Raw genomic sequence first — 24618 nt, forward strand, 5'->3', positions numbered from 1 at the left:
GAGAAGCCAGGATAGGAGAGATATGATCTCTCTTTTTAATTTTCATCAGAACTCCAAAGATTATTAAAATACATGGAGCAGTACCATAAATTATTAAATCAAACATACGATTCCTAGTTTGTCCAGACATTTCTCTGAATTAAGTACGTGTGCATAGATCCAATTTTGCATTCAGGATTCTACTGTGAGTCCTAGAAAATGTTCTATAGGGAATAAACATATGCAGCCCTCTAATTCAGTCATTTTAGTTGCTGAAGTAATGAATACCTAATTTCAGGTTGTGAAGCTTTAGCAGAAGAGCTAGGGAGCAGAGAAATGCATGGGAAATATTAAAAAGATTAGATAAATTATTCAGAGTGCAAGGTTTTTGCAGTTATTTTTTGCTGCAATTTACTTAAAAGATGGTAGTAAACAAACTTTTGAGAGAGATTTCTCTCCTTTTATTTATTTAACCCTCATTTATTAACACAAGCGTTGAGGTTTGCTTGGAAAACAAATTCTCCCCAACTTTCTTTTTTCCTATTCGCTTTTAAGGGATGTTTAGGCTTCCCACCCAAACAAATTCCTGGTGTTCTTTCCCATAACCAACACGCTTGACAAGCAAACGTCCCGTTATTCTAATGCAAAGTGAGGCACGCTGATAGCGAGTCTCCTTGATAAAGAGATGAATAGAAAGCTCCTCTTTTTTTGCATTGCACAGTTTCTATTCAGCCTGGATGAATAGATGCTTCAAAACCAGTCTGGGTTTCCAATCAGAGATGAGCTCTGGGGTCAGCAACGGCTGCTTCAAGCACTTTATATCCAGCTAAGATGTTTTCCACTTGGTGGTTGAGTTCCTGCTCCAGGGTTTCTCACACAAATTATGTTTTATTTGCTAAACACCAAAATCAAACTGCCGTATAATGAGGTTTAAGTCTTGCATAAAGTGTGTTTTCACCATGTGTGTCATGATGACTGATAATGATGTTAGGAATCAAATGAAGAATTGTGATGTATTGGGTTGGTGGTGTCATGCTGTGGGCTATTTAAAAAAAAATCAAAACCTTTTAGCTGAACTTTAAGGTTGTTGTTCAAACTGGACTTTTATTCCACTGTTTTTAATGTAGATGGGAGGTCTTCAACAGGGGGTCCGTGACCCCTAGGGGGTCCACAGGGGTACTGCATGGGGGTCACGAAAGTTTTAGTTGATTAGACTTTTATTTATATTTCCCCCTGCATTTTTTTCCACTAACTGAAATGTCGTTAAATACACATTAACATGAACTCAACACACTGTAGTAAACAGATAAATGGAGGTAGAAGATGACAGTGACACACAGGAGCTCTTTCAAACAGGGCACCATTTCATTCACAACACCTGTCCCATCAACCAGGAATCAAAATCAGAAATACTTGAATAATCTTTATAAAAGTAATAAGTTACTTTCATTACATCACTCCATATGTAATAGAGTGACTATAGGACCAGTTTGATATAACACAATTTCATACTATATTTATATAATTATAGGGTCCCCACTCCATCAGTTCTGGGGTCCTTGGCCTGGAAAACGTTGAAGGCCTCTGATGTAGATAAAGTTTCTAGAATGGCCTTCCCTAAGTCGTCCTTCCCCTTGTGTTTGATGCATGTCTGTTTTAGTATAACCCATCTGAGACTTCCCTTTCTGAAGCAGTGTTTTTCTCCTGTGCTCCACATCTCCTCTATTCTTTATTTATTGATTTTTTTCTTTTTAATTCCCCTTTTCCCAAAACATAAGCTACTCTGCCGCTGGTCAGGAGCACTAAGAACACAGAGAACAGACAAAAAAAAAGGATTCACCCCAGGTTCATGTATTTCATGCCGGAAATTAAAGGAAAATGTCTTCCTTTTTTTATTTAGTTATGTTTTTTATGAATCAAATGAAAAGCAGCAGCCCCAAGGTGACTCTCGTTCTTTCAGCAGAGATCAGAGTGTGGTGTTTATCTCCAGGCTCTTCATGGCTGGCCTTGGTCGGTATTGTTTCCTTGACAGAGGAGTATGAATGAATCACCTCTCTGTCAGACTTGTGCAGCTGCTGCAGGATTTATCAATACACCTGTGTACAAGTGGGAAAAAGATGTTTCACTTATAGTGATATGATTGAAGTGGGAAGAACAACAGAGATAAGTCTGCTGCATTTATCTGTCTTTGTGTATCACAGAAATGAATCAGTCCACTTTCTGGTTTGTTTGTCATTAAAATCACACTACATCAAAATTCAGTTCACTTTGGTTAAATTAATTAATATATGATCAAAGTTTCTATCACCAAATCATTCAAAAATGTTTATGATTCAGGTTGGTATAGGGATTATAATAGTGCTTAGCATCAGTTTTATTCTCTTATTTTGCCTTTGATCTCATCCCCATTGTGGGAAAATAAATGCATTTTCTATTCTATTCTATTCTATGTACTGTATTATAAGAAGTTTCAATAAAAAAAAAATATTAGCTCATCAGGAGAGAGGGTCGTTTAGTTTACCTTGTAAGGTTGCAGCTTAGCCCTTTATAGGGAACTCAGTGAAATACTTTGAAAATCCACATTTCAAGCCAATAGTGTTACTGGAATCCAGGACAAGGCATTATTACATTTGTAACATTTTGATGGCAAAAATGAATGTCAATGTAATAACATGAAAAGCCAAGTTGCCATAAATATATTCAGAAAAATAACAAAAAAAATAAGTGCTTCTATAAGAAGTTCATGGAAAACAATCTGAGAGTGAAATAAACACATTTCTTTGGTCTAACTTAACCTTAGAGGCATTAATGCTGATACTGGCACTTACTTTTTTTTTTGTTTATAAAGCTAAATATAATTGTTAACTAGGCTTATTAACTTTTTAAACTGTTCAATTAACTTTTTACCTTGATTTTTAACTTTTTAATTAACTTTTTACCTTTTTTTCTTGACCTGTTTACTTTTTTTTTACTGAATTTACAGTAGGAAATATATAATTTAAGGGCTTATCTAATTGGTCAAATGTCAAAATAAGACGTACAGCCATGTAGCAGGATCTGTGCTGAATGGCTGGATATAGATATTGTGCTTCTAGACCTCACTGAGGGACGGAGGGGGGAGGACTCCATTTCTAAGGGTTATAATAGTGATCAGAAATTATACCTTGCTCTATAAAGGGTTAAGATCTTTTTTTGTGATTTAAGTTTAGTTTGGTGATCCTAAATCTGTAATGAATCAATATGTTACAGTGGTAAAAATCATTTCCCCCTTATATTAAGTGTATAAAAAATGTCAAAACTTTCTAACAGTAACTTTTTCTGAATGTATGTTTTTTTTTTTTTGCCAGATTTACGCAAATAAATAAATTATCCACCCAAAAACAATTCTCAGTATAAATGTATTCATATAAGCCAAACTAATGCAGCATGAAATTGAAGCATTTTTACTGCTGTAACAGTGCAGAGTTTTTAAATGATTTTCTGCTTCATTTTGGTGTCATCAGTGCCGTCACAGAGGGAGTTCAGCTCCCTGACAGAGTTTAATCACCTGACCCTTAGTAAACCGTGGCTCATTAACTGGACTGTCCAGATGCACACATCATTAAACCTTCACTTTTATTTATGGAAGAACACATGCAGCATTTCTCATCTAAACCTCTTAAGCGTTTGTTGCCTTCTTTCAGCTTTGATTGGAAAGAGTCCCATCCGGGGGCCTTTATGTTCATCAACAATGGAAACTCAATTTATTAAATACTCAAGACATCTGAACTTTAAATTAATGTATATAAATCTTGTGCAAAGTTGGCTGTTAATTAGGACAAATCATAGTTAAAAATCATATTGCTTTAAGGGTTGATTATAACTTAGACTTAGAGACTTAGACAAACTGTATTGTAATTTTGTATATGCAGAGTATTTTAAACATTTTCACCTATACTATGTGCTATATAAGTGAAGTTTAATTTATACAGCTTTTAGACAGTGAATTAGCAGCAGCTTAGCAGCGAAAAAGAACATTTCCATTCATAAGGTGCAGCAGTTATTGAATGCAAACAGTGTGGGAGAGAAATGGTGCAAAAAGGAAGTTCAGAGCAGTGCAAAATAAATAAAACAATATGGTGCAAAAAAATGCAGTAGAAAACATTTGAGCTGAATTGTATTAGGTAGGATGTTATCAGTGTGACTTGATTTTGAGTTTTATTAACATTTTTTGCAGTCTGACGGCTGTGGGGAAAAAGCTGTTACAGAACTGTAACAGTTACATATGTTCTATTGATGTAACGTTTTGTTTTTTATCACCATTTATGGTTTTATAATCTTTAATACTTTATTTAACTAAATTGTTATGAAATGTTAATTAACTATTTTTTTAACTACCTGCTTTAATAATGTTTTATCTTTACTTGCTTTTATTCTGCAGTTATTTCCATTCTGTTGAATCCTGAACTGTGCAATGCAGATAAAGTTGCCATACCATATTTTAATTATTTATTTACTACTTTCTCTATCATGCTGTTATTTCTTCTGTCGTGTTTAAAAATAATATATTATGTGCGATCTAAGTGGCTTGTATGGAAGAGGATTAGGCCCACTGAAAGAGTAAACAAAAGTTAACATATTTAAAACATTTATTTCAGTTTAATATGGGAAGAAGGTCAGAATCCTGACTTCAAACTTAGAATTCTGACTTTAATCTCAGAACTCTGACTTTTTTTCTGAGAATTCTGACTGAATTCTGACAGCTAACGAACATGTTAGCATCAAGGTATATAGCCATGTCAGAATTACCAGAAAAAAGTCAGAATTCTGCGATTAATGACAGGATTCTGCGAAAAAAGTCAGAATTTTTAGATTAAAGTTAGAATTCTAAGATTAAAATCAGGATTCTTAGAAAAAAAAGTAAAAATACTGAGAAAAAAGTCAGAATTCTGAGATTAAAATCAGAATTCTGAGATTAAAGTCAGAATTCTGAGATTAAAGTCAGAATTCTAAGATTAAAGGCAGAATTCTGAGATTAAAGTCAGAATTCTAGTTAAAGGCAGAATTCTGAGATTAAAGTCAGAATTCTGAGAAAAAAGTCAGAATTCTGAGATTAAAGGCAGAATTCTGAGATTGAAGTCAGAATTCTGAGAAAAAAGTCAGAATTTTGAGATTAAAGGCAGAATTCTGAGATTAGAGACAGAATTCTGAGATTAAAGTCAGGATTCTGAGGGGGGAAAAAATCTGAATTCTGACTTTTTTCCAACATTAAACTGAAATAATATTTAAAAATAAGCTAACTTTTTATGTTTTTTAGTGGCCCTAATCTCTTCCGTAGGCTTATTTTAACTCATTAGATAAAATTATGAATATTACTAATTAAATGTTATCAATAATGCAATTTCATTTAATACTATGTGTGTACGTGCTGACGCACCTGAGTTGTGGCCCTGCCCCTTTAATGACATCACCCACTCTCCTCCGGCAGAGTGTCTCGTGCAGCAGTTCTTCGTTAGACCGGAGCAGGGATGGCCAGTGTCGGGACGTCTACTCTGTTTTTTCCCCTCAAAAACTCCCTCCATTATAAGTAAAATGTATTAAACTCTTTGTTTTTAGCTCCGTATTTGCTTCCCGCTGTTTCCAGAAAACTAATGAGTCGAGGAGAAGCCGTAAAAGAGAGGCAGCGGAGTAGCGGTCCTCCTCCCCGTCAGCTCCCGATACTTTGTGCTGTGAGCGCTTCCAGCGAGCAAGAGGTCAGTTCAAATTATCGCAGAATATACCTTTTACTGCCTGGTTTTCTAACAGCAGCCTTTTCTGTCCCCAACCGTTATGTTTATTCAGCCCTGCAGTTTGTTTAGATCAATTCGGCTCCGCTTCACTGACACATTTCTGTATTCTGATCTGTATAATTAGACATATCTGCTCTGCATTGTCTGAAATGCTGCTTTACATTAAGTTAGAAGTTATAGAACATAATATTCCTCTTTTATTTTCTCTAAATACTTGTTTTGCTTTGATGGAACGTATATTTTACATAATATCTGCCTAATATCTATAGTAATTATATTTAATTGTATAATGACACATTTGTTGTCAGAAATAGAGGTGCAGGGAATCTGACAGGAATGTCAACAGCACTAAAATGCGTGTGAATATTATTGTTCAGAGCTTCTCTGTTGTGCCAAGAAGGTCATCTGATAAGCTGAAAATCCTCTGTCTCTGCCACAAGCTTTTTCTTCACCATCTTCCCCCTAATTTGTCTTTCTCTCTTCATCCCCTGGTTCCTCTTCCTCCTCAGCTCAAGGACTCATTCTTCCTCCTAAATCCTGCAGACAGCTCTTCCTTCATTTCCTTATTTTTCTCCTAACATTTTTCCATCCTTTATTCCCTTTTTCGGTTCTTTCCTCTGGTTCCTACTTCCTCAATAAATGGTGCAGCAACATTTCCAGGTGGAAACTATCAGTTTGTGTAAAACAAAAATACTTAAAAACAGGAAATGATGCTATAACTTCATCAGATTGAACTAGTTTGAGAAAAAGCTGCTGTAATTTCCTCAGAACTGATCACTTTTAAAGCCTGAAAGATATTTTTGGGCTATATGAATGACAACAGCAGCTGTAATAGATATTCTAGGTGGTGTTTGAGGCTAATAGGATGAAGCCAGTTTATAACTTATGGCTTTATTGTTTCTGCAAAAAATATACATTCACAGCTTAGTTATTCTTCTGACCTAAATCTAAATGTGAGATCAGTTTCACGTATATTAATATGCATAAGGAAATGTATTCAAGGTTACTATTTTATTTTTTATGCTTTGCATCTTGGTTCTCTAAATCTCCACAACACGAGATGAAGAGAAAGTTTTCCAAGCTGTTTAAAAACTAAAACTCTTGCAAATATGAGACATAAATCGATTAGTCAGCTTTTCTACTGCTCTCCAAGTCATTTAAAAAAACATTCCTTCCTACAAAGAAAAGGGCTTTGGATCAATTTTCCTCTCAAAATCCGGATAGCACCATCATTTATGAGTCATAGTGATGGGAATCGAAAACCGATTCCTGTCCAGAACCGGTTCCATGTGTTCCAATTCCATGGCACCGTTTGGCAGCTCGCTTAACGATTCTCTTAACGATTCCAAGCAGCACCAGAGCCTAACGCTGGGTGGCATGACTTACGTCATTTTTACGCCAGTTAAGCACATGACATTCAGTAAGCACTTACGATGTGACCAGGCGTCAGTCTAGAAAAGCAAAACAAAAGCGCTCAAAGCCATCGAAAGATTGGCTTCATTTTAAGGAAGAGAAAGATGGCAACAAAGTGCAAAGTGGCAATTACATCAGCGGGAGGAAATACATCCACATCCACTCAACATGGCATACTTTTTAACGAATGCTGTGTTTTTTATGCTTCCGAACAAAAGCTAAAGTTACGACCAGCATGGAAGTCAACTCTGCTGGTAAGTAGCTAGTTTTAAATCACTGGATGTGCTTAATGTGGTTCCTAGTAAATCAGATGCCATTTCTGGAAATAAACCAGTTTCCTACCTCTCTTTGGGGTATTAAACATGCTACGAAGTTGCTCCGCAGTTTAGGGAGCGAGAGAAAGGTGCGGCTCTTTTATTGAAATCCAGGGGGAGATAAGTTTATTTATTTTTATTTATTTAAATTGTACAGTAATGCCTTCTCATTAAATAGATGCCTTCTCCATTAGATGTTGATGACTGTGACGAGACGGGTAGCCTGGCTGGCTCAGAGGCTGGCAGCTCCCGTTCACTGCCTTCTGTTTTTGCCGAGGCAGGCAGAAATAGAATGTCTCTGGCGAAGGTAGACGAATTTCACCGTGCACTTACCAAGTTCATTGTTTCACAGAATCGATAAGAGAATCGTAATCGTGAAAATTTTATCAATTCCCAGCCCTAATGAGCCATGTAGGGTTTTTAACAGAGGAAGACAACCATTATTTGCTGTAAAAAGCAAAAAACAACTTCTCCTCTTCGCAGAAAAGACCTTTCTAAGGGGATTATGTGGAACAAATAAGTTTGCTGCTTATGAGTGAGCACTCCTACTTTATTTAAAGATTTATAATGAGAAGGGGGGCCTCTCTTCACCTACCATAAACCGCCTCTAGCACCTATTAGCGGTTTTATAGGACCTCCATTAACTTTAATTTAATTAGATCTTTTATGGTTGATATAGTTGTGCTGATATCCTTGTTGGCTCCAGTTCTTAGAGCGGATCATGCTGCTGTGAAACCAATCCTTTGAATGGACCCTGGAACCTGACCCTGAAGACAAAACAAGAGCTCAAACCCCAAGACAAAAGGTTTTGCAAATGTCTCCTGGAGCTACAAGGCGTAGTGAGGAGGTGTAGGTGTACAACAACATTTAAAAACAATCAGCAGCAGAAAACCCATGAGAAAGATTTATTTTTTAAGCTTTTTTAGATATTGATCAACACCGTAAGGGTATTTGAATCGTTCTCTGTGAAACAGAAGATGTGAATTTTATTACCTTTTAGTGTTTTAGCAGAAAACTATATGATATTTATTGATATGTAAGAGCTAGGTTTTGAAATGTTTAAAATAAAATTAACATCAGTTTCTAGCTGCAGACTTTGTTTTGTGCTCCTTATAACATCTATAACTTCTAGGAGAGGAACACTGGTTGTGTTGTATATTTGTGTGGATATGAGGAACTTTGAGCTTTCAAACTCAAATTATATTGTATTGAAAGAGATATTCTGCTTATTAACAGAGATATCTGTTGATGTGCCTCATTTTCAGCAGCTAAGATGTTAAAAAACAACAACTTTTCCTTCAGTTTCCGGCTTCTAGAAGCGGTTCTTGTAATAACAGTCACTCAGGGACTAGGGGCAGCCGGCTCGCGGTTAATTAAACTCTCTGACATGCTCACCGCTCCTCGGATCTCCCAGCCTGACTTAAAATGAGTTCATAACACACATGTCTCGGATTTGAGCCCAATCCCTTGTTTGCATTTTTGCCCAGCGTCAAACTCACAAGCTGGAAACCTCCCGGCTGATATCGTGGAAAACTTAAGGAATCTGTTTCTGCTTGGCTTCTGCAGATTAAACAAAACAAGCAGGAGTTTCAGCTTTTTCCAGGGAGCTAATTTTGCTATTGATCCGACCCATTGAACAGCAGATTACGGTTCCTCCGTCATGTTATTGATGAACCTCCCGTTCACCTCGTCCTCTATTTATCTTTGACCACTTTAGACGACATCTCTGTCTGAGTTTTGCTCATTGATCACACCTCAATGACGCTCATCTTCTCCTCAGAGGGAGGCTGCAGGACGAGGACCGGTTCGCTTCCCTGGATTTCTCCTTAGGAGGAAATCAATCCATACTTATGGAGGACAAAGTCAAAGAGACAGGAAACAATTTAGATTTAGATAAAACCCAGTTCAGTCCAGAGTTAATCGGGTTGGTGTGGATTTATGAGCAGAGGACAGGAGGACGGAACCAAAATACCTAAAACTGCAGAGGAGGATGTTTGCAGATTTAGATGAGGATAAAGGATATCATTAAGATTCCTCATTATCAGTCCTCATACTGAAGAAAATCCAAGAATCAGTTTCGGTAAAAATGCGTTTGATTAATAGGAGCAGATCTATTCAGTCTATTTCTATAATAGATTTAAACTCTGGACGTCTGAATTTCTATACATATTTATATATCTGTATATATAAGGGCTGAAACAGTAATCAGATTAATAGTGATTGATCGATTAGTGAAAAAAAGTTGTAAAAAAAAGTATGTAAACAAAGATTAAAAAAGAACATTGTCTTTTGTCACTATACTCTATCCATAACACCTTAAGTGGAAAAGTTTGAGTTTTAACTGGTAAAAAATCTCCTTTAAGGAACCTTTGGTTATCCGATTATCTATTAATCAATTAATCAAAAACATAATCAACAGATTAATATGTATATATATATATATGTATATGTATAAAAACATGTGTTTTTCCTTTAAGTAGACACAAATTGACATTCACCCTTAGGGACCAGCTGTAAGTGAAAAAATAGCTTCCCAAAGGTTCTTAGGTCCAAACTGAATGGGAATTACCTGGCACTGAGGGGAATGGGCATTTTTTCTTGCTGTGGATGTAATACAAAGAATTTGTTGCATATTTGCAACAATGAGAGTCAAGGGGGTTAGGTGAGGTTAAAAATCTCTTTAACAGAAGGAAAGTTTGCCCCTTTATGGGCATCCGTCTTTTATTAAATGGATACAGTCAGTTTGAGCATTTAGCCTTGTTTTCAGGATGGATTTTGACCTTTTAAAATATTCTATTGATTTTATGACTTCCTTTTCTGACCTTATACTAACCTTTTGTGATTTACATGTGTACATTAGTAGAGTTTATGATAGCCATTTAAAAAGTCATCAGTAAAAATGATAACATTGAAGCAAACAGAGATCTATTGTGGGGAAAGTATCAGGACCTACAGATATCCAGATTAACGTGTTGGATTAGTAGTGGAAAAAAAGCGGATGGATGCATCACCTAAACGACAGGATGAATTTTTATACCGAACCAGAATGTATTGTGGATGTTTTTCCTGTTTTCTGTCTGGACAGATCCAGATCTTGCCTCTTCTGTCCTGGGAATAATGACTCATCAGAGTGAGGATGGATTAACTCTGTAACCTAATCTAGATTAAGTCAAAGATGATCGACAGGAGACACTATACAGTATTTTTTTGGCCAAACAAACTTCTTGGAACGTAATTTTTAAATATTTAAACTGCCTCTTAAATCTTGATATTGGGACTGACGGGTAATAGTGCGTTTTAATGTTTTCCCCATCAGATTTATTCTTTCTTGTTGCATTTAAACTCTGGCTCTTCTTCAGCATCTATAGAAAGAGGCAGCAGATTAAACTTCAGGTAAAACCTGCTGCAGCTGACGTTCATTAAGCAGATTAAGTTCAGAAACATGACAGCCCGTCCTCTGAGTAAAACATTAGTGCTTAAATGTAAAGAGCTTATAAATGCATTTATTGGGGACTGACTTCTAAAACCCTCTAAAGCCTGGAGCTGCATTGTGAGTTAGAGGTCTGCTCGTTTTAATGGCTAAACTCCCTCCTGATAAATAAAATAATGAGATCTAAGTGGAGCCCTGACACTCTCTGCCTGAAGGTTCATACTTTCTAACTCACGGATTGCTGCTCTGAATACTAACTGTGACGCTTTATTTTATGAAAACAAACACCTGTGTGAGCATTAGAGCCCTCCTCTAATGAGCATAATCAGTTGAAGGCTTTTTCACAGCAGCTCCTGCAGCCTGCGTCACTTAAATCAAATTAAAACGCCGTCATTAGTGTGTAAATACACAACTGTCCCCACTGTTTATGCTCGCCGCACCCTGCAGGACTAATGAAGGCACTTGGGAAGTTTTGCATCCAAACAATTTTCTTGCTGCGTTTCTAATGAGATTAGAGTCCTGCTCTGATTTGGGGTTTCAGTGGAGTCAAGAAGTTGTTGTCTGCTTTAGTGCCATCATGAGGGAAAACAAACAGTTTTAAAAGATGAAATTGTTTACGATGGCAAATAAAACAATGTTTGTCTCTGGGTTCCTTTAAAAGTCGGTGAATAAATGCGGATCAGGCAGGATTTTTCTGACTGCACTGATTCACAGTATAAATCTCATCTGGTTGCTTTGCTATGGCTCATTCCTGCAGCTCTGCTGCTACTTTCATTGATTCAGAAAAACGCTAATTTCTCTCCTAACATCATTTCCCGGTGCTGCAGCTCCGACCTTTAGCTTGGTTGCCGATCTAGAAAATTAGCAGCAGGCTTTGGAAGTTGTTTTAGTTTTGCTTGAGTGCACATGTGAGCCTCCATGCTGAAATCCTTTGTGTGTTTGTATCCCGTCCAGACTAAAAAGCTGCCAATGACTTCATGAGCGGCGGCCATGGCAGCCCATCGAATCGTTCGAGTGAACAACAATCACATCCTCCCTCGCTGTAAGTCTGAGGGGACGCTCATCGACCTAAGTGAAGGCACAGCCGGGGCCAGCCTCAATGATGTGAAAGGTCAGTGTCTCATTCCACCACAGTTATAATCTCAGTTATAGACAGATTCAGATGAGCTCCGGAAAATTCACTGTTATCCAGATCTGGAAATGTGTGGAAGAGAAGAAGTGTCATATAACCATCTGCCAAAAAAACTCAATGTGAGTTTTAGTATTTACTGTTTTATTACAAAAGTAAAGAACTTAAACTACATTCACACCTAAAGCAGCAGAGGCAGCAGGAGCAGCCAGTTTACAAGCAAAGTCAGTGGTTAATGTGCATCAAGGCGCAGATAAAAAACGTCCTGACAAGCATCTGACGAGCTCGATGCGCTTCAGAAGCAGCAGATGCTGGATTTAGAAAAATTGAACTTTTCCTACCTGAGGCGCCACATCAACCAATCAGAGAAGCTGATCTGGGACCTGGCAGGGAGACGGACAAAGTGCTGCTCATGCAGATAGCTGTGATCACTCCTCTAAAATGTTGAGTTTAACGTTTATTAAAGTACCTGCCGGTAAAATATGTTTGCTTTTATTATTCTGGTGCAATTTGGATTACTTACATGAAAAAAGACCACTAGCGGTAAACCGTGTGGAGGCAACCAGGCCAAAGGCTACTGTTGAACTGGGTTCCTAGTGACACCGCCTGTGTACGGGAGTCTGAGCGGCTCCAACAGACACTTCTTGTTGCCTGGTCACATTGTACAGACAATCTGGATGAACTGACTGCACAGGGGAAGTTTTCAGGTGGACTTTCTCACTTCAAAATAGATTCAAACTACTTTTTACCCACTGATCAGTACAAATATAGCTGTGATTGTTACAGGTAAAGAAAGGATAGGGTAGCTCCGCCCAACGCGCATCAGACCCACTTGTCCACCGCACAGCCAGAGCAGCAAAGACCCTTCAGCCGCACGTCAGAACTAAACTTGTACAAGCATAAAAAATGAAGCAGCATGCGCGTTTTTGCTGCCTCTGCAAAATTTCGTCTGGAATAGCTATTCTTCTACATCAGCAGTGGGCAATTCCAGTTCCTGAGGGCCAGTATCCTGCAACTTTTAGATGTGACTCTGGTTCAACACACCTGAATCAAGTAATTAGATTACTGAGAGGACTGAAGGAACTGACTGCATACTGAGGAGGCAAGTCAGCCCTATGATTCAGGTGTGTTGGACCAAGGATGAATCTAAAAGTTGCAGGATACCGGCCCTCAGGAACTGGAATTGCCGACCCCTGTTCTACATGGAAATAGTTCTGCCCCCTTGGTAACTGTTCCAGATAAATTACCCCCAAAAACTTTACAGAGCATAAAAAAATTATTTGTTTTTTGACTTGAACCCAATGCTAAGGAGGACCGACAACAGCAGTGACCTCAGAGAAGGAAGCGTTGCTCTATTTCAATCAAGGAAGGTTTATAAGGCTGCTAGTAAACTATATGAATTCCATCATTCAGAGACAAGTTTATTCACAGGTAGACAATATTTAAAACATGTAGAGATCGTTCTAGGAATGGACATCTCTGCAGAAACACTCCAAGGTCAGACAATAAAATGCTTAGATAAATGATAAAAAAAAGGATAGTGTGCTTTGTTAAATTATCATTACGTGATAATTTAACAAAGCAAGTACAGCTTGTTAAAGACAAGGAGAAAATGTTTTTTCTTTAAAACAGAACAGGTACTTTTGGTCCTGAATGAAGAACAAGGCTTGTAGAAAAATGTTTCTGTGGGTAAAATCCTCAGCTCCCAGTTTAGAGAAAATCAAACACAGCAAATCAGGAAAAACACGCCTATTCAGCACGGAAGAGGGGAGCCGATCATAGGGCCTGTTTTACTGCCACCTCCCCTTATAAACTCCTCTTTATAGCATACTATTCTAGAGTCCAACAGCTGTCAAAAGAAAAGCTAAAAATTCTAGAATTTGCAGAAAAAAGTCCAACCTTATCCTTAACCTGAGACGTTTTGGTGGGATTTAAAGTTCACAAACAAAAAAACACATAAAAAACACATAAAGGCCCAGTATGTCAGCCAGTGACAAATGCTGCAATGCTGTAATATATATTGAAATATTGGAAATGTCTTTAAAGGTCATATCACCCTTATTCAATAAAACAGAATTGCATTAAATATATGTATTGAATTAGTGTCGACCTGTGCTGCAAACCTTAATGAACCCTAATTAAGATAAAAGAGAAAAATCCTCCTAAACGATACGTGAAGCAGACGTATGAGTACTGAAGGTTAGTGCTGCTAAAGCTGGCTCTAAAACCTGTGAAGTTAGAGGTCAACTTACAGCTTCTGCATTTTAGCTCAGACAAACAATAAACATGAATCTGTTTTTTGTTTGGTTCAATCAGCTTTAGATATAAATACCTAAAAAATGTATCATCGTGTTCTGATAATCAACATTAAGGGAAAGTTAAATTAAATCGCACATTTTAGGAGCAAGAGAAATTAAATTGCAAAAGGAAAACACACAGGCAGAGGTACTTTGTTAGATAATTGAAGAAGAATAAAATTATCAATAATAAAATAAAAGAAAATTGGATTTGAAATTAAACTGAAAAGGTTTAGGCAGCACAGCCCAAGGCTACTTTAAACAACTAAGTTTTAAATCTGGATTTAAAGCAGATTTCTGTGAAAACTTAGACAAACTTCTGTTTGAGCCAATTTTTCGCCGCCTCTTTGGTTTAACTTGTTTGTTATTTTAGTGTTTGATGACGATTTGAGGCCTGCTTACTGCTAATAAGTGGAGTTAGCCCAAGACAGACCTGAGCAGAGACTGAACAAACATGGCTGTGCTCTCCTTTCTTCCAGTGCCTTCTCCCAGTGCCTTAAAGCTCGACACTCAAGACTCGCTTGGAGCTGCGCAGGAAGTGGTCGCTATTAAGGATTACTGCCCAAGCAGCTTCACCACGCTGAAGTTCTCCAAAGGTGATCGCCTCTTTGTGCTGGACACGTCAGGCGGGGAGTGGTGGTACGCCCACAACAACACAGAGATGGGATACATTCCGGCCGCTTACGTCACACCGGTCAACTTCAGGAACTCTTCGCTGAGCGACAGTGGGATGATCGACAGCCTCGGGGAAGGATATGAGGATGGGGGAAAGGAGTTTGGAGGTCTTGGGGAGTGGATGGGGATGAGCCTGAAGCCCTCCACCAATTACAACACTACTCCATTCTCTGTCAACCCTTTTATCTGTCCCCTAAACCAAAACTCTAAAGACGTCAGTGCCAGGAACTCTGCGGATATGATTTACTTGGACTCTCTGGCATCGCCGTCGTCCTGTTCTAACAGTTTTACGTTTGTGAGCAATGGGTTTAACGACATCAGCTCAACCAACCCGAACCAGGAGGCCACTCCCAACTTCCAGAGAGAAAATCCTTCATTTAAGAGCAAACGTTCCCACAGTTTATCGGAGCTGTCCGTCCTGCAGGCACAGTCTAATCCAATGCTACCTTCATCTGGGTTCTTCACAGGCCTGACAGCTCCGCTACCAGAACAGTTCCAGAGCAGAGAGGACTTCAGGACTGCCTGGTTGAACCACAGGAAGCTAGCTCGGTCCTGCCATGACCTCGACTCTTTGGGTCAGAGTCCAGGATGGGGTCAGACCCAACCAGTGGAGACCAACATCGTTTGTCGGCTGGACTACAACGGAGGAGTTGTTCAGCTCCCTGACACCCACATCAGTGTACACATTCCTGAGGGACACGTCAGTCATGGAGACTTCCAGCAGATCTCCATGAAAGCCTTACTGGACCCCCCTCTAGAGCTGAACACCAACCACTGCTCCACTGTGAGTCCCGTGGTGGAGATCAAGCTCAGCAACATGGAGACTAAGTCGTTCCTGACCCTGGAGATAAAAATATCAGTAGCAGTGAAGAAGGAGAGCTGTCACGCTGCCGATGTGCTTTGTGTGCGCAGCGATTGCAAAGAAGGGCCTTACACCCCAATACCCAATGCCTATGTCTACAAAGACACCGTCCAGGTTCAGCTGGACAACCTGGAGCCCTGCATGTACGTGGCGGTTGTAGTTCAGTCGCAGTACGTCAGCCACAATACGACTGTCTGGGACCACATGCAGAGAAAGGTCACTCTGGGTCTTTATGGACCCAAACACATCCACCCTTCCTTCAAGACAGTCGTAGCCATGTTTGGGCATGACTGTGCCCCCAAAACCTTGCTGGTGAATGACGTAACATGGCAGGCAGGCTCCACTCCGCCGGTGGCGCTCCAGCTATGGGGGAAGCATCAGTTTGTGCTGGCTTTCCCTCAGGACCTGAAGATCGGGCTGTATTCCAACATGTCCAGCTACCAGGTGAAGGCGAGCGAGGGAGCCGGGATCATTCGGGGATTTCAGGTAAAGCTGGGGAAGGTCAGCAGGCTGCTCTTCATGATCACCTCGAACAACCCCAGCGATATCTCCGACTTTACTCTCAGGGTCCAGGTTAAGGACGCTCTAGACTGCATCCTGACCCAGTTCTGTGTCCAGACTCCACAGCCGCCACCGAAAACAGGAGCGAGGATCGCAGGCCAGCGGCGGTTCCTTAAAAAGAGAGAGGTGGATAAAATTGTACTGTCGCCTTTAGCCGTCACGTCAAAACACCCCAAGTTTCAGGATCGGTGCATCACTAACCTGAAGTTTGGTAAACTGATTAAAACGGTGATCAGGCAGCATAAGAACACATATCTGCTGGAGTACAAGAAGGGGGATGTTATCGCCTTACTCAGCGAGGAGAAGATCAAACTACGGGGGCAGCTGCGTACCAAGGAGTGGTACATTGGATACTACCAGGGAAAGCTGGGGCTGGTTCACGCCAAGAACCTTTTAGTCCTCGGTAAGGTCAAGCCTATATACTGGTGCGGACCAGACCTCTCCACCACAGCGCTGTTGGATCAGATACTGAAGCCTTGCAAGTTTCTCACCTACATCTACGCCACGGTGAGGACGGTTCTGATGGAGAATGTGGGCAGCTGGAGGGCGTTTGCAGATGCTCTGGGATACGGAAACCTGCCGCTGAATTATTTCTGTAGGACCGAACTGGACAACGAGCCGGAGAAAGTGGCGTCGGTTCTGGAGAAGCTGAAAGAGGAATGCACTAACATGGAGAACAAGGATAGGAAGTCCTTCCAACGAGAACTCATGATGGTAAGATCAGTTCAATATATTAGATATTTTATTTTTTATGTCGTTTTAAAGTCTAAAGATATCTCAAACTTTATATTTTGTTTAAAGTTGTAGGGAATCCGAATTCTCCCGAGTGGTGCACAACTTTACACGAGTGAATAAAGTGAATGTGATTGGTCGTTTATCAAGGGGGCGGGATTATTGTGGCGGAAGGTTCGCAAGCAAGTTTGATTGAGTGTCTCAGGGGCATCTTGCTAACCAGTTAGCAACTTAGTGGTAATAGGTTCCCAATGGGAAATTATTTTGGGACCAAGTAGCACTGTCAAGGAATGCTATGGACAGCAGAAACATGCAAGAGGAGGAGAGTTTTGTTTTCGGAGGTCATGGATGAGTCTCCTCCATCATACATTTTTATTTAGAGGAGGAAAGCGGGAGGAAGATGTTGTGGAAGAGGATGCCAGGGCGGCAGAAGCTTGGTTTCGTGTAGAAGGCTTCCAGCCGGACATGTTTGAGCCCTTGCCTCGCAACGCTGCCAGTTCTGTTAGCTCTACGCCTGCTGAAGACACAGACGTCCATCCCCTGGACACTGGGACGGAACTCAATGGGAAAGGAAATGATTCTTATTTCAACCGTTGCGTATATTAGCTGCGACATATCAATCAAGATGCTATGACGAAAACATTTTGATTGACAGATGAACGTGGATATATGATTGGCCGAATTTAGGTGTTCAGGCTGACATATAACTAACTGGCCTGCATAAAATAACGGGGGAAAAAACAAAAACCAGATTTTAGGACAGGATTTTTTTTTTTAAAAGAGAAATATCGACAATATTGTCTGAAAAGGGGGAGATTTATATATATATGTTTAAGCCAGAGTGATTTGACATTTAAACATGACTTCCCTATGACTTTAAAGCAGAGGCGATGATTTTTAACTGTTTCTATAGATAGTTCTAAATTTCAGATCCTTATTCAAACTTTGGGTGCTTTTTTTTGTTGTTTTCTTATTTTATCAGGGAATCATTCTTGTTTAAGAAGCTCATAAACTGAAAAAAAAAAGTGTTTGTCGAAAGAAAATCCCTAAGATTCCCTGGAGATGTAAAGCGTACCAGGTTGTTATTCCAAATAGAAAACTTCTTTCCCCTCCGTTTTACTCCAAGGTGAAATACCAAGAAGTCTGTGTCGGTGAGATTCATTTAAAGTTTGCTATAGACACTAACTGCACTGTGGAGCGGTTGGTTGCAACGTCACCGTGCAGCCTGGGGTCTCTGTGGGGCTTTTTGGGGCTTGGGGTATGCACAGTCCCACCTCTCTGGGTACTCCAGCTTCCTCTAGTCCAAAAACAGAACTGTGAGGTGAATAGGTCTCCCTGAATCATGCTTAGATGTGAGTGTGTGTGATTGGTTGTTCATCCTTTGTGTCCTTATGTTCCCCTGTGATGGACTGGCGACATTGCGAGTTAAAAATTTTAATATTCTGCCTGCATGCCATCCAAAGTCATTTTAAATTAGCAAATATCAGATGCCGGGGTGTAGATGAATGCAGAGCATGAACTAGGTAGGAGCTCCCTGCTGTGTTTTGACAGCAGGAGGGAGTGTGGGATTAAACCGCTCTGGATTAAAAGAGCAAAAGCCCTTTTGAAATTGTTTTAGAGTTAAAGTCACAGGTGATTGTTGCTACAGAGGCCCAACATTTAACATCTAAAAACGTCAGCAGTTTGCTTTTTCTTTTGGTTCAAAGAGAAGGAGGAGTTATGACCAAAAGCTTTGGACACAGAGAGGTTTTAACAGTAACCATTCTGCTGAAATGCAGTGAATGTAAAGACCGACCCAGACAGAACACATCTGAACATAGAGCTAAAAGACAGAAATCTTGTTCTATAAAATGTTAAAACAGGTATTCTCTTTCCCAGCTTGGTTGCATTAGAAGAATATAGAGCTGCTATTTTTATTTTTTATTTTTTTTTTGCCAAAATACATTTAGGATGTAACTGTTAAGATCTGGAGGGAGGGATAAACCACCCGGTTAAAGCAAAGCCACAACATTTCACCTGTTGTTCATAATCACCATCTGAATTACATATCTTTGCTGTTCATTTAAATCTAGTGCAATGGAAAAACTTAAAGTCGTAGGGAAGTCATATTTAAATGTCAAATCATTCTGGCCTAAACATGTATATAAATGTAGTCTTTATCAGACCATATTGTTCCAAAATTTAGATAATTTTGAATAAAAAAAAAAAAATCCTGTCTTAAAATCTGTGTTTTTTGTTTCGTTATCTTATGCAGGCCAGTTAGTTATACGTCAGCTTGTACACCTAAATTCGGCCAGTCATATATCAATGGTCATCTGTAAATGTATATGTTGCAGCTAATATACGCAACGGTTGAAATAAATAAATAATAGAAATAATTTCCTTTAATCATTCCCAGTGTTCACAAGGATGGAACAGAACTGGCAGCGTTGCGAGGCAAGGGCTCAAACATGTACGGCTCTAAGCCTTCTACACCCAAACCAAGCTTCTGCCGCTGACTAACCCACGACCTACGACATAAAACTCTCCTCCTCTTGCATGTTTCCACTGTAAAATAGCGTTCCTTGACAGTGTCGTTGCTAAACGAGGGGGAAGTGTGCAGACAAAAAGCAGCTGTGATTGGTCCTTGGTATGGTCCTTGGTGGTCGTCCTTCTCGATTCGGTGCCAAGGAGCGCCATTTTTAAAGACAGAGGAGTAATAACAACAATGGATAACCATGACGAAAGGTTTAACGAGAAGGTTTGGAAGTACAACCACTTGTATGATGCCTCAGACATGTTGTTTTGGATAAATAACACTCCCGCTGGCGCCGCCGCAGAAGTTCTAAATAGCCTCCCACTTGCGCTTTGGTGGGAAACTGCTGTGCGTCCCTAGAAATTCCAGACGGACATTGCAGAAGCATACCAGCAGAGCTGGTACGCGACCAGACGCATGCAGCATTTGATGTGTGCGGTTGCAGAAGTCTAATCCGCCCTTTAGTCACCAATTTAGTGCTATTTGGTACCAATGAAATTTCCCATTGGGAACCTACTAGCAATAAGTTGCTAACTAGCTAGCAAGATGCTTCCAACAAACCGGCCTCAACCAAAAGCTTGCAAATGTTCTGCCACAACAATCCCGCCCCCTTGATAAATGACCAATCACATTAACTTTATTCACTCGTGTAAAGTCAGGAGAATTCAGAAATGCAATGGTTGGAACAGCCGCTTCCCTACGACTTTAACATGTTATTTTGTAATAACCTAATAACGATTGAATGATTAATTACTCACACTGCCTCTGACTAACTGGATTAACTTTGCATCCCAGCAGCAGAGACTGACTCTACAGAAGTTAGAAAATGTGATTGCTCCAAAAAGAGTTAAATTGCTGAAAAATATTTTATTTATATAGTTGCGCATTTCTGCACAATTTCTAGTTAACTTCCCTATGTATTTCAATCACAACTACTATGAAAAAGATGTCATATTTAATTGGGAAAATGGTAGGATTGCACTTTGTTAATTTGCACTGCGGAGTCGATAGAGGCGGCGATCTGGGTAGCAGCAGAACTCCAGCAGGATGATGACCTCTCAGCCTCAGAGGATGTTATTTACGTAACAAGCCTGGTTTTGGATCTCAAGCTGGAATTCCACAATAAATAATTCAGCATTTGAAACCCGGGGGGGAAACGATCTGGGTCACCTACTCAAAATGCACCTTAATCAATTTTCATCCTGGTTTCATGCCTGGTCAGTGAATGCATCTCAGCCAGAGCATCTCTAAAGAGGGACGGACACCCAGTGATACAAAGGTGTTTAAATGTGGTAGAGAAACTGAAATTGTTGAGGTCGAACCGAACCCAAACTTCTCTTTTATGGGTTCAATCTCTCCGCCTCTGCTGGATTTAGGAAATACGCTCAGATATTAATGTTTCCTGTTTGCAGAAATCAAGCTAAGAGATATGGAATCCTGATTAAAGAGAAACAAAAACTCCTCTTTTTGAGCCATTTTAGGAAGAATGTGTTTGTAGGTTTTTTGGTCAAAAATAATTAAAATGTTTGTCAGTACTGATACTTTATGAGTTTCTGGAGGTTTAACTAAATTCTCCTAATTTCCTCCCAGAATCCTATATTTTTTTACATCAGAATCTATTGTTGTATAAAAAAATACTCATGCTTCAGCCTGAGGTGGCTCACATGGAAAACTAGGATTCCATTTGAAGGGGTCCTGAGAATGCTTTTATCCTAAAGTAGTTAAGAGGAGTTCCTGCTGTTTGAATGTTGATGGAGTCGATGAAGTGTGCAGCCCTGAGCAGCTCTAGATGCATTTTCCCTCACAGGGCATCTCACCTGTGACCGCTGCACCTTCCCCTGCTCTCCGTCTCATAATCCGACGCAGGCTTTTATTCTGCCAGCTGCACAGAGGCTTTTTAACCCTCCAGGTCCGGCTTCCTGTCTCTGGATCCTCCGTTTTATTAAGTTTACTTCAGAATGAAATGGTCCTTTCTGTGGTTTTGTAGTTTCCTCTGAAGTCACAGCAGCTTTCATCAGCAAAGACGACAGAGGCGTTGGGCCGCTGACCTTCCTGTAGTTCAAAGGGTTCCAGGCGCCGTGATGCTTATTATGTCACATCTGAGGAATCATGACTGAAACCTCTGTCTCTAAACTGGATTTTATTTATTATCTGCTGGAAAACGCATTTAAAGTTACTGCTGGGGATCTTTAAAGGAAATATCTAATAGTTATCTAATTTTATAAATTCTTAATCTACTAAAAACCAGCACAATGAACCATTTTTTTACTAGGTTCTTCTACTAGTTATGAAATCTTAATTTAAATTACAAACGTGAATAGGTTCAAATTTTTAAGAGGGAAATACTTCACCATTTTTTTAAGCTTTTGCTATTAAAATGTACAATATTTAAACTTAATATATTTCATTTAAAGGTCTAAAAGTAGGATTTTTCCTGAAGAGGTGGAAGTTATGTGTCTGCAGTTTAAAGTTTCCTGCTTATTTCTTTCCTCCATTTTTTATTCCACCAGTTTTAGATGCATCTATAACTGGTGCACCGCCTGCACAAAGCAAAGCCTACAGCCTCCACTGTGGCTCCCATCCGCTCCGCTCTGTGTTCCTTGGAGATCGCAGAGGGCATGCGTGAGATGATTAAATTCAAAGCAGCAAAACATGCGGAAATGATCCAGGGTTTCCGTGGATCATTAAAAATAATTACAATTTATTATTTTTGGGGGATTTTTTCATTAATTTTTATGGGATTTCGGTGTAACAATCAACATATACCGAAACGAAAACCGTGACCACAAAACCGTGAACCGAACCGTGGATTTTGTGAACCGTTCCACCCCTACTTTTTACCCACTGATCACAGCAAATATATCTGCCATTGTTATAGGCAAAGAAAGGAAAGGGTAGCTCCGCCCAACGCGCATCAGACCCACTGTTCCACCGCGCAGCGAGAGCAGCAAAGATGCTTCAACCGCGCGTCAGAACTAAACTTCTACAGGCATCAAAAATGAAGCAGTAAGTGGGTTTTTGTGAATCCAGTAGAACTTATATTGCCTGCCTGGAATGGGTGACAATAGTTGAATAAACTTTTGGTTCTCAAAATGGTATCGGTGCCCTATTTGTCGGTACTCACCGATACGATACCACCATTTTAGTGCTAGATCGGGGCCCCGCCCGATTCTGATATCGGTGCAAAACTAATTTCCACCAAATTGTTTGGATACAGTAATCTGTAAACCGCCATCTTCTTAGTAGCTCATGTCAGCATCATTTATTTTAGCAGGGCCAAACATTACAGTTTAATAAAATTTAATGTGGTAAGAGAGCAAATTTTCCTCAGGTTTGGTTGTTTCCCAACATGCCAGATCACCTGGTCAAAGAGAGAAGTGATAAATCTGAAACCCTGTAAGGATGTGATGCAAGGAGCCCATTATCCAGCTGTGTTGATGGTGCTGCTCCTCTTCATGGGCATTTTCTTTAACGTGTGGGTGGATTTGAAAGGTTTTGATTTCTCCTTGACTTAATGTCGGTTCACATCGCAACCCTCCCGCTTCAATGAGTCTTATGCAAGGTTTTCCCTGCGGAGAGCGAGCCGTAGAAACGAGGTCCAGCCAGCCTGATATGAAACAAACTCTCTCCTTAAACCAATGAAAGAAATCTTATGTAACTGTTAGTCAACCAGACATTCCTAGCGTTGAAAAGCTTTAAAATCCTCTATTAGCAAACTCTGTTATTTCCTGCTGACGTGTTCTTTTTTTTCCAACTGTACGAAATACCAAATCCTCAGTAATCTGTGGATGTAAATCAGGACCAAATGAGTTGCTCTGGGCTTAATATGCTCCATAAATCGTTCCATTGTTCTAATGATGCTATCTGATGTGACTGACTTCATTAAATACCACTTCTGTATGCTAATTAGAAAGTAGAAGAAGCTGTGGGGCTGATGATTGATGACCCCTAAACTCCATGTATGTTAATCAGATGTGACCTCTGTAATGAGAGCGATGAAATTTATGCGACAACAGGTCAGACTATCATGGGATGGTTCATCTAATTCATTAATTCAGATCAATTAGTGATTCACACACACCCTCAATGTGGGATTTATGTATTACTGTTGCTTATTGCTGTTATTGATTATATATGTTAACACTAAATATCAAGTTTTATATCAATATATCAATTTTCTTTATTAAAAATATCAGGTGATGTGTCTGTGTAAATAATTGCATATGGAGGCAATCAGCTTGCGGTTCTGTTGAGGTTGCTCTGAAAGTGGCCTCTCCTCTTCATTGAACAGATCAGTAGTCCATCACAGGACAAAACAACAATTCCCAGCGCACATAACAACATAATCTTTCCCAACCATAAAAACTCAATTTTTTCAAGATGGTTAAACATAAATACTGCTCTCACAATCAATGTCTGCCATTGCTGTTGTTTTTCTTGCCGCTTCTATGTAGCAAGAAGCAGAATTGTGACATTTGTCGGGTATTAATGGCGTTCAGGTCGGATGAATGCGACCTGGCTTTTCAGACACAGGTTGGAAAGATCAGATTCGTATCGGAATTAGGACCACATAGCCAAGCAAGTGGCCTGGGTCGGATCGGATCTGTGTTGTTCAGACAGTCATGAAAAGATCAGATCCAGGTCGCATGTGGGTAAAAAAAAGGCTGCGGTGGGAACGTAGCAAGAGTAACCAGTTAAACCAGGCACGCCCAAAGTTGGTCCTCAAGGGCTGCTGTCCTGCAGGTTTTAGAGGTTCCCCTGCTTATGCACAGCTGATTTTCATTGATAGCTGATTGACAGGCTTCTTCTGAGCTGCAATCATCAGAATCAGCAAGGTAACCTCTAAAAGCTGCAGGCTGCGGCCTTCGAGGACTAACTTAAAGCTGCAGTCTGTTACATTGAGAAGAGAGCAGACTTCGACTGAAAATTTGAAGAAAAACAGG

At 39.8% G+C, this 24618-nt stretch overlaps 1 protein-coding gene across 2 annotated transcripts in view; it reads left to right on the plus strand.

The window, feature by feature from the left end:
* Window positions 1-5456: 5456 nt before the first annotated feature.
* Window positions 5457-24618, plus strand: part of LOC107082805 (SH3 domain-binding protein 4-A-like) — a 36588-nt gene continuing 17426 nt past the window's right edge. For both annotated transcript variants that reach the window (XM_015371670.1, XM_015371671.1), the window contains exons 1-3: window positions 5457-5711; window positions 11859-12015; window positions 14810-17142. In XM_015371670.1, coding sequence (XP_015227156.1) covers window positions 11895-12015; window positions 14810-17142 — 2454 coding nt within the window. In that variant the 5' untranslated portion in view covers window positions 5457-5711; window positions 11859-11894. The remainder of the gene's footprint in view (window positions 5712-11858; window positions 12016-14809; window positions 17143-24618) is intronic.

Source organism: Cyprinodon variegatus, unplaced genomic scaffold (genome assembly GCF_000732505.1).
Source record: "Cyprinodon variegatus isolate N-32 unplaced genomic scaffold, C_variegatus-1.0 Scaffold63, whole genome shotgun sequence".
Classification (NCBI taxonomy): Eukaryota; Metazoa; Chordata; class Actinopteri; order Cyprinodontiformes; family Cyprinodontidae; genus Cyprinodon; species Cyprinodon variegatus.